This window comes from Paramacrobiotus metropolitanus, unplaced genomic scaffold (genome assembly GCF_019649055.1).
Source record: "Paramacrobiotus metropolitanus isolate TYO unplaced genomic scaffold, Prichtersi_v1.0 Parri_scaffold0000030, whole genome shotgun sequence".
NCBI lineage: Eukaryota > Metazoa > Tardigrada > Eutardigrada > Parachela > Macrobiotidae > Paramacrobiotus > Paramacrobiotus metropolitanus.
The window spans coordinates 328905-339469 of NW_026570250.1; the positions used below are offsets into that span (position 1 = coordinate 328905).

The 10565-nt window shown below is 42.7% G+C and overlaps 1 protein-coding gene across 1 annotated transcript; it reads left to right on the forward strand.

Annotated features, from left to right (window-relative positions):
- The first annotated feature begins 1906 nt into the window (after positions 1 to 1906).
- Positions 1907 to 10239, forward strand: LOC129588682 (uncharacterized). The gene is made up of 23 exons (XM_055483022.1): positions 1907 to 2218; positions 2742 to 2884; positions 2947 to 3192; positions 3439 to 3786; positions 3979 to 4107; positions 4242 to 4392; positions 4508 to 4674; positions 4941 to 5005; positions 5099 to 5213; positions 5278 to 5378; positions 5444 to 5482; positions 5767 to 5821; positions 5887 to 6016; positions 6098 to 8289; positions 8355 to 8412; positions 8498 to 8551; positions 8750 to 8829; positions 8885 to 9040; positions 9102 to 9158; positions 9219 to 9485; positions 9563 to 9754; positions 9822 to 9917; positions 9989 to 10239. Exons 1-23 carry the CDS (start codon positions 2197 to 2199, stop codon positions 10208 to 10210), a joined length of 5085 nt encoding a protein of 1694 aa, XP_055338997.1. The 5' UTR covers positions 1907 to 2196; the 3' UTR covers positions 10211 to 10239.
- The last annotated feature ends 326 nt before the right edge of the window (positions 10240 to 10565 follow it).

Consider the following 10565-nt stretch of genomic DNA (forward strand, 5'->3'; position numbering starts at 1 on the left):
TTTTTGAGTGCAGTTAGCATATATACAAGGTACTTCAGGTGCGTAGCACCCAATTAAAGGACCCAATATGCGCATTTTGAATAATATTTGTCCATACAAATGTTATTAGCTGTGTATATTTTCTTTACTTATAAAACAATAAGTCACGTCCTGGGCATTATTCTATGAAATAAGCAGAACTGACAGCTGACGGGAGACATACCGGTTTCATGAGGCGGAACTTTCATTGTCGATACGACAAAGCCACAATAAATCACGAGGCTTAATTAAGATTCCGCTTAAAATTTGCGTAGGAGTGGGAATAAACTTCTTTGCATGAATAAATATCACAAGTTAAACCTGATATCCTGAAGCGAAATTATGCTTTCTCGTAAATCGTCTTTGATTGAAGATGCTAACTCTACGGTAAATTAATGAAGGTATCGTATGATGTAGATCAGTATAAAAGTACGAGCTAGAACAGTCTATCTACTGTATGCTGAAGGTGCCGTCTTTGTAAACTCTTTAAAATATTCCATAGCATAATTCTGCAGTACTGGAAGATTTTACACGATTTTAGTTGTAACACGGCTCATATGATAAAGACAAATAATTTCAACGAACATCAACTGCACTATTTTATGCAAACAGTAAGAAACTATTGCTCATGCTTTTGCCAATTATTATTTCGCTAAGAAGTGATAGACGCTGCCGTAGTGCAATGAGTCAGTTGCGTTTGTTTTTCTGTCGAGTTGTCAGGATGCAAGTGCACTAAACTGTTCCCATAAATACAAGACTGTCGAATGCTAGCGACTCCTGACTCCACCGGATGTAGCCAATGAACTGAGTATTAGCCGGTTGTTTATACCGATTGTTAATTTTGAACTTACATAAAAAAATCACAAAAATTTAAGGTTAAACAAATTTCTGGCTGCAGGAGCGCACTTGAGCCTTTTCACACCAAAGAAACTGTAAAGTAGTGTACGTGACTGAATTAATTATTGTGCACTTGTTTTACGCAGTCCTCGAACGGATACTGAACTTTCTTTTATTATGACTCACAAAGCCAGGTCTTGTGTACTAGTGTGCGGTGGTTGATTTGATAATTAAACGCCGGGAAATCCAATTTTTAATTTTTTAGCTGGTTTTTATTCCGTTCTCGGAAAATCTGTGTATTTCTGTGCAAAGTTTTGAAAATAGTATATCAGTTTAAAAATTTATAAAATTTACAAAGGGTTTATGCAAAGTTGCTGGAACCGGTTTAGCACTAGAGCTGCTAATACGTATACTTAGACGTTCACGATAAAAGAAATTTAATTCAGTTTTACTGATACATTTCCAAATATTAATTTTCAACAACAAGATGTACAAAACTGCAGAATTATATGGCAGGGATAATGGCACACAACTAAAAGCTGGAAATCTATGCCGGTCGCACTTGCCAGAAACGTATGCTGCATACAACGTTGCATTTAGAATGCCTCGGAGATGCATTGAATTGCAAGTTATCCCATTCTTGCAAAAATCGAAATCGTGATTGCGCAGTTTCTGATGCATGCTCATTCAGATGTATACCAAATCTGTATGTTTCGCTAAAATCGCCATAGAATTTATCAGGGCAAGTAAACTCTTTATGGACTGTACTAGCGGTGCAGCACGTCGAATGGTTTTAACCGTTTCCGGGATGACCCTTCGCACCACTGTACTGATGTCATTCGCGTAATACATCATGGATTAGCATAAACAGACGACAAATTAGTTGAGGTGGATCTGCACATGCATTGCATATATTTGAGTGGAACAAGACTTTTTTCTCTGTTGAATATGATGCGAAAAAACGTCGAAGAGTACTCAGGATGTACCAGAAGTTGTAGTCAGCAGCACGTCTTGAGTAAATAATCAGTCTACTTAATAAGGGGGCGTTGTCACCCAAGTGAAACGAGATGATATCGGCGATTAGTATTTAAGCTTTAATCGTCCTGATCCTGACACTCTGTAAGTGCTGTCTGTATCTATAGGGATTTTTTTTACTGCCGGTGAGTACAACAACGCGCGCATGAAGTGATCAGCGACGGTGCTTAAGATCATTTCCAAGTGGATTTTCTGTAATATTGCTGCCTTAATTGATGAGCCGGTCTTAATAACATTTCCCCACCATCGAATGTTTCCCAGCACGCAAGGCGCAGATTGCGCTTATTAAATTTAATACCTGGACAAATGTTGTGGATTATTATATTGGGTAAGACAATAAATATCCAGCTTTTCTCGCATCGCAATAGAAAAAGTGGTTGTAAAATATGTGTTTTGTTTTTACTAAATCTATTATTAGTAACAATTAATAAGTGTATATCGATTAAAAACTACGAGTGAATTTGAGGCAATTTTCAGGATGTACCACTATAATCTCAGTAAGTAGTGTTTGTTTGTTAATGTTTTTGGTATATCTACTATTTCTGTTGGTTTGTTAAAATATTGCTCGGTGAATTGGTAATACATGTAATCAGATATATTTCATGGCTGATTAGCGTGATGGTTGCCGAAATTGATATATCATTATCAAATCCTCGCCGCCTTGCGTGAAATTTATATGAGGTACCGCATAATGTATTTGCGGTTAGAATGTTTACAATTGGGCAAATCGTTCTTTTCACGGGATATTGATTCGCCGATTATTTGCTCAAGGGGAGGATAACAATAATTGATAATGAAATGATCACATTTCAACAGTCCCGGCTATTGAGATTACGTAACTTTGTGCGTAGGATGCGTAGTGCATTCGACGTATGGAGTATCGAGCGAGAACATAACCAATTTTGACGGACCAGACCAGCCTGTTGCGGCCAAGCTCATCGGGATAGCTGTGCATGTCCCGCCCGAAACCAAACTACGCTACGAAATGGCGCGCGTGAGTAGCCACTGGCTAAACCAGGGAGAACCGGCTTAATGCATCGTGTATTTGTTCTGCAGGTGTTAAATAATACACTTGCCCCGCTAAACTTTTCCACCGTAAGAGCCGCCATCAACAGCCACCTGAAAAACGCCAATTTCAGTGGCCGCACACAGTCACCCAGAAGAAATGAGACCAGAATTAACGCGAACCAAAGAAGTACACAGGAAAAACCAAAAACAGGATCGGCTAAGGCATCTGAGACAGAATTGGTCCCAATGGAAACCATACTTGTTCCACAGGTTGTTGCCGATCCTCGCTATGACGTGCGTAAAACAAAAGTTCATTCACAATTCTTTACGAAATTTCTATGTATTTATATTTAATTAGTATAATATCATTCACAATTCTTTACCAAATTTGTACGTATTTATATTTAATTTGTGTTAATAATTGTCACTTGTATAAAATATTAGTGAACTCGGTACTTGATCGTCAGATTAACGGTACAAAAGAAGCGGTACTTTTTTGTCATAAAGGCGGTAACGTTTAATATTACTGTCTGATGGTAGCCATCACCGGGTGACGCGGCGTATCCCGATAAACCCCATCGACAGACTATCCAGGACAATGCTATACAGGATTTTGGCCCCTACTTTCCCGGCACCTTTGCCCCGATCCCCACAGCCGACGTGTGGGTGCCGCGGCCGACGGGCATGCCGCGCAGTATTACTCCCGTTGACACCAAATGCCGCGGCCGTATCGGTTACGTTGCGGATCTCGAGCACGGCTGTCAGACGTTTTTCAACTGTTTACCGGACGGATCTTACGATAAACTGTCCTGTCCAGCCGGGCTGATGTTTGATCAGGATACTTTATCGTGCCAAAAAGCTCACACGGTGGTCTGTTCAGCGGAGAATGTGAGTAGTGTATTAAGATAAACCGCCGGTAAAGCCGCTTGCCGGGTTAATATGAAAAATAAACGGAGCTGGTTATAATTGAGATGATAATAACTGCCCTAAGGCCGTAAACAACAAATACGCGTACGCTCAATACCAGTGAATGTGCCGGCTGATTGCGTAATGCCGGCAACGGTTGTTTGTATGTGATAGATTTTCGACTGTGCGGGAAAAACTGGATTTTATGCTGACCCTTTCAGTAGCGACCGAAGTTCATACTTCTTCTGCATAAATGGAGAGAAAAGCCATTTCAAATGTCCGGATGGATTATTTTTTAATGAAGTGAGGGAAAGCAGGTTTAATGCCTTGTTATGTTGTAATTATGTTGTAATGAAATCAAAAGCATCCATCAACGAAGAAATATGCAGTGACAATTATTTCCATCATACACATGCTTTGTATGTTTTCCTGTGTAGAACTGCGGGGCATGCGATTTACCGCAGAACTGCGGTCCAGCGGCACCGGCATCGTACATGCTTTCTGGACCGCTATTCAGTCGTGATCGGCCAAGTTCTCAGGCTAATGTTCCATCAACGTCAAACAAGCAGCTGGCTAACAATCAGCAAAGTAAACTACTTACTTCATAATTTTCAAGACCTTTGACGCTTATTCTTTCTTGTGATACACCATGAGGCGATGCAGTATTCCCTGCAACTGGTGATTTTTTGGTTTGCAAATGCAGTACCTTCTCGCAATGGAAATATTATTCAACAAGGCTCGTTTCCCCATTCAAGCGATGTGGCTCCAACTGCAGCAGCGGATCAACTGACGGCAACTCCAATAAATGCTCGTTCCCAAGATCCACTATCCAGGGGAAATTCTAACGGCATTAATTTTCAAGGTCCCGATGTATGTATGAAAACCCTACAACATCCAGAATCGTGTGAATACGCAGTATTTTTTAAAAGTTAGGTATTTTCGTTTTTTATCGAATTCCAAACGTTACAGAATTCTATTTTTTTCTCAACAAAATTAATCTTGAACAGAAAATTATAGTAATAAATCTTTCGCAATTTTTATTGACGCTTGTAACAGCTTGTAAAGTTACGCACAGCCCGGCTTTTTTATTGAATCGATTGAACAACAGTTTAATGACTTGCCATTGTCCACTGCAGGAGTTTGACTGTAGCGGACGGTATGGTCTGTTTGCGGATATTTCATCGGGATGCACATCCTACTGGTAAGTGGTCGCCGGCATCCCCCGCCTGTTCTTTGAGTGCTTTGATAGAGAGACCCCGGTCTGATTCATGCACCACTGGCTCTTGTATTGCAGGGTGTGCATGCCCAACGGTCTAAAACATCTCCTACAGTGCCCCGCACACTTAAGATTCAACGAACTTCTTGGTGCTTGTGACTGGCCGGATCGAGTTTCCTGTAGTTCGCTAATGGTGAGAATCACCTTTTGTCATCAGTGACTCCAACGTTTACAGTATGAGCGGTTTCCGGTCACAGGTTGGAGGGGGCTTTTGTGCCGACAAGATTGGCTTCTATCCAGATCCAAATAGTAACTGCAAGTCGTATTATTTTTGCTCAGCCGAAGGAAGAACGTACAAGTAATGCGCCCAATACGGCCACCGGAATGTTGGTTTTCATTTGTTGAAAAGTTAATCATTTTTAGCTTCACGTGTCCGGGAGTGTTGTTATACAATGAGGTCAAGTAAGTGCAAGTCATAACAATTCATTTTGACGCCTCTTAAATCCTTAAATATTATGTGTTATAATATTAAAGGTAATATCACGTTCTTATTAATAACAATATTGATAAATCTAATGAATACAGAATAAGAAATGCTTATCGTTTTCTCTCTGAAATTATCTTCCCAGTTATATTTTGTTGTGATTGTTGTTACTTGTTATGTAGGTGTTCTGGTCTAAAAATTTTGGTTCAACCCACGCATTTACGATCACTACATTGCAAATGCAGTTTACCTTATTTTGTAGCGGAGCCTGCGATGACCCCCAAAACGTGCACTGTTTGACTGCCCGCATGCTCGATGTAACCTAAACTACCAATTACCAAATTATGTTTACTTTTCCTAACAATTCTGTGTTTCGGTGCAGGGATTCGACTGTGCGGGTAAAATGGGCTTATTCGCCGATGTCGCGCAAGGATGTCGTGTCTATTACAGCTGCAATGCATATGGAAAGAAGACCCGTCTACAGTGTCCGCAAGGGCAGATATTTAATGAAAGTATGGTTTCACTGATTAGTAATCACATAATTTTTACTGTTGCTAGTGCAATTTGACCAAGAGCCACTTCGCATGTAATAGGATCAGGTATCTGCGACATGGAAAGAACGGTACTGTGTGGGCCGGACGGTAGCACGACAGCCTTTGACATGGGCAACGCCTTGGATTCTCGCAGCATCACACATATGACTGCGAACACCATCCCCAACTTCAATGTCCAGACACCACCGACCATAACATTGTTTGGATCACCACCCATAGGGCATTCGGGGCACGAAGAAGCGGGAGCCTTTACAGACATGCGAGATAGGCAGCAACATGGGCCGCCGGGCAATATGCCGCAGCCCAATCTGCCATCGGTCCTGTCTCCACTTCCGGTAGATGTGCCGCATCAGGAACAGATCATTCCCGTCGACAATTTCCGGCCCAAAGAGAGGCCAAACTTCAACGTTCCGGATGGATTTGGTCCTCCTGGTCAAAATAACCGACCAATAGATAATGGACCTCAAGCCGATATACCCAGCAGAAATAACTTTCCCGCGGAGTTTATACCGCTACACAATCTAAATTCCCAACCGAATCCAAACAATTTTGATCGACCACAAAATGAAGGTAGTTTTCCGCAGGGCGAACAACAGCAGAATTTCCAGGGAATGTTTTCGCCGCCGAGACAGCAAGATGGTAATATTCCGCATGTTCCCAGTCATCCTGAGAATCAGCAACGACCTTTTGTTCCCGAGCGTCCAGTGAACCCAGAGCGCCAACCGATTGCCGATCAGGCGCCCAATTTTCCACCTGGACAACCGAATATTGTTAGCCACTCTGACACTCCACAGCGTCCGCTTAATCAAGACTTCCCCAACTTTGCTGGCGGACAATCAAATAACGGCTTTAACCAAGGGGATCAGCCGATCAGAGACACAATGTTCAACACAATGTTTAATCTTGGTCAGCCGAATCGGGAAGCACAGCCGAATACCGTATTTAATCAGCCGCCGCCTAATCCCATACCTAACCAACCGCTGCCTAACCGAGAGTCAGTCTTCAACGGAAACAGCGGTGACCTCCAACACCAGAATCAAAATCAAAACCCCATCAACCCGATCAACGCTCCCGCAGCGCCAGGTCCAGGAGCCCAGGCAAACAATGGACCATTCCAACCGGGTAACATCCCGATTAATGATCAGCCACACCTGGGGATACAGGCCAACAACGCCGGGTCAGGGTCAGCGCAGAACAATAACTTCCCGCCTAATCAGCAGCAGCCAGTATTCCAAGGCAACACTGCGCCTCAGCCGAGTTTCAATATAAACGACCGACCGCCGCAGCCACAGCAAAACATTCCGAATCCGATTGACTTCTCCGGAAGAATTCCAATAACAAACCATGAAAACGGCGATAAACCCAATATTCCCATAAGTTTCCCACCCGGGCATCAGAATCAGCAATCAGCAGAAATCGAAAGTAGTCGTTTCCCGATGAACAATAATAACAATAATAATAATCAAAATGGGCCTCAGCTGGCACAGCCGAATACATTCCCGATCAACAGCGGGCCACAAATCGACGACATAAATTCCGTCGGAATTCCTAACCGGGCATTCGGTATTTCGCCTCCCATTGGGGCTGGTTACAGTGCCGAACAACAGCCATCAATTCAGAACAATTACCGTCCAAATACCGGATACGGCGTAGCGCAACCTAATACCGCGGCGGGTCTGGGCGGCGTGCAACCGGTGCGCCCGGAAGGTGGGCACAGCTACCAACCGAACAACAGACCCGAGGGACAAAATAGCGGTTACGCTCAACCGAACACCGTCGGCGGTTACCGCCCACCACAAGGCGGCTACGGCCAAGCTCAGCCCAACACGGCAGTGGGTATCACCAACATCCAGCCGCAACCGGCACCCGCTTATAACAATAATCCAACACCCGATGCCGGCAAAAATTATGGCGGAGACCATGGCTATAACATGGGCGTGAATCAGGAAAATTATTTTAATGTGAACGCACAGCAAGGTCATATTCCGGATAGCAATCAGTATGGTGATGCGCATTTCGACGGTGGATTGAATCAAAATGGGGGCAATCAAAATGGCGGCAATGTGGACTACAACAACCAGGAACCGCAACGTCCGGTGATAAATGCTGCGACGGGATATTTTGCCTCGGTACCGCAATCCGCCGCGGGAGGATATGGACAGACGAATAATGGAGGTTATGGGGAAGGTGGAGGGGGCGGAGGATATGGTATGCAGAACAGTGCGAATCAAGTAAGACTGTCATCACCGCTTTTACAATTCTCTACATCGAACAATATTAATTTTTGCTTTTTTAGAATGAGTTTAGTTGTCGCGGTCTGATTGGATACTATCCCGACCTGAACGCCGACTGCCGTAAGTGACTACTCAACTAGCCCGTGCACGGTCTGTTGGCAAATTATTTATTTATCAAAATAAAATCTCGTTGATCTTGTTATAGGAGTGTACTACTACTGCAAAGCGGATGGCTCCAAGTTCCAGTTCAGATGTCCAGGTATACGCCAGTATTCATAACTGCTTTAGCAGCGCATATAAATTTCCAAAATGTGTACCTTCGTAAAAAAACATACAAGCGAAAGTTTTTTGTTTCCGAAAGATGGACAAAATTCTTAAAGACGATAACAATGCACAAGATTTAGTAATGATCGAACTACACATAGTTTTGGATTACGCTTATAGTTATCCGTTACAGCTGACTTGCGTTACAATGCCACTATCGGGGTCTGCGACTGGTCGCGCAATGTCAACTGTCAAATGCAACGTCCCGGACCGGTAAACAAATCATACCAACAAATTATATTTGGGTATTGTGAAGATTTGTTTTCAGGGCAACATTCCAACCTGGAATGAATCCCCTTTCTTTGACTGCCAAGGACGAACCGGCTTCTTCGGTGACTCAGCTCGCGAATACCGCGTCTTCTATTACTGCGAAAGAGATGGACGGAAGCACCGATTCGTTTGCCCGTCTAACTTACGGTTTAATGTAACCAGTTTTCTGTTGGTAGCATTTTCTGGATCATGCATGTTTGTATATTTTCCTACAGGATGCACGTGCAGCTTGCGACTGGCCGGAAAACATCTTCAAAGGACCATACGTTGGCGTATGTTAATCAGCTCTGAAATATGTTAGTATAACTGACCCAATCGACCTTCGGCTTCAGGAACAAGAATTCGACTGCAGTGGAAAACGAGGCTATTTTGGCAATCCCAACACGCCCAGCGTCTACTATTTCTGTGAACAGGATGGAACAGCAAAGAAGTTTGTCTGCTCGGATAGGCTAATTTTCAATTTCCAAATCGGATCCTGCGACTGGCCGGAAAGATTAAACATGAACAACAATGGCTTCATGGATGGTGTCAGCCCGATGTATCGTTCCGATTTGCCGGGTGATGGTTTGCATACACAAGGAAAAGAGGCGGCAATAGGGGTACTGCTTAATTAAAAACCTTTTCCGTCGCCAATATAAATGTAAGACTTCACTGGATATAGTTGTAAGTTTTACAGATGTCAATCACACCCATGGATGCTCAAGGATCGCATTTACAAACATCTCTGCTTAAATCACCATTATCGAAGAACACTTTCCAATGTACGCCGGGGAAATACGGATTCTTCTCCGACGTTACTACAAATTGCCAAAAATACTTTTACTGTCGCGTTGACGGCAAGAATTTTTCTTTCTCCTGCCCTAACAATGTAAGTATCCCGGCATGCAGTTTTTCTCTAAATACACACTAATTTGAGGTGATCATTGTGATTGCAGCTGCGTTTTAACGAAAAACTTGGTGCATGCGATCTGGAGCGGAATGTCCCGTGCATTGCTTCCGGCTCACCGGGTTTTGCTCAGCTGGCTGTGCAAGTATGTTCAGTAGAAATATTTACACAATTTTTAGCACTGATAATAAGAAATTATTATTATTCTTATTGCAGAAAACGTTCTTTGATTGCAAAGGGAAGACCGGTTTACTTCCCGATTTAGAAGAGAAGTGCCGGACATTCTTCAATTGCGAGCCGGATGGATCATTCGTAACGTTTGCCTGCTCGGATGGACTTCTGTTTAATTCTCTCATTGGAGCCTGTGATAGGGCCGATAGTGTACAGTGCAAAACAAAAAGTCTAAATCAAACGCTTAACTGGAAATTAGGAATGTGAGAAATGTGGCGATGACATCTTTGGTTTTGACAGGGTCAGTCATGTACAATAAATTATTAATAAAATATACCTTTAACTACGAAATCAAATCTGTAGTACACATATTACTACAGAAAGCTTATATTAATCATCATATAGAATTGTGTATTTAATGAATTATTTACATGAACGTTAGGAAACCGAAAATCCCGCATCAAATCCAGATAAATACCACACCTCACCAATGTGAAAATAACCCCGACTGACGACCAGCTTCTTAAGTAATTAATTATTATGACACGTTACATAAAAGTGTTTCCCGGCACATTTCTGGCAGAACGTTAAATATAAACATAGGCAACAATGCCTACCTGCT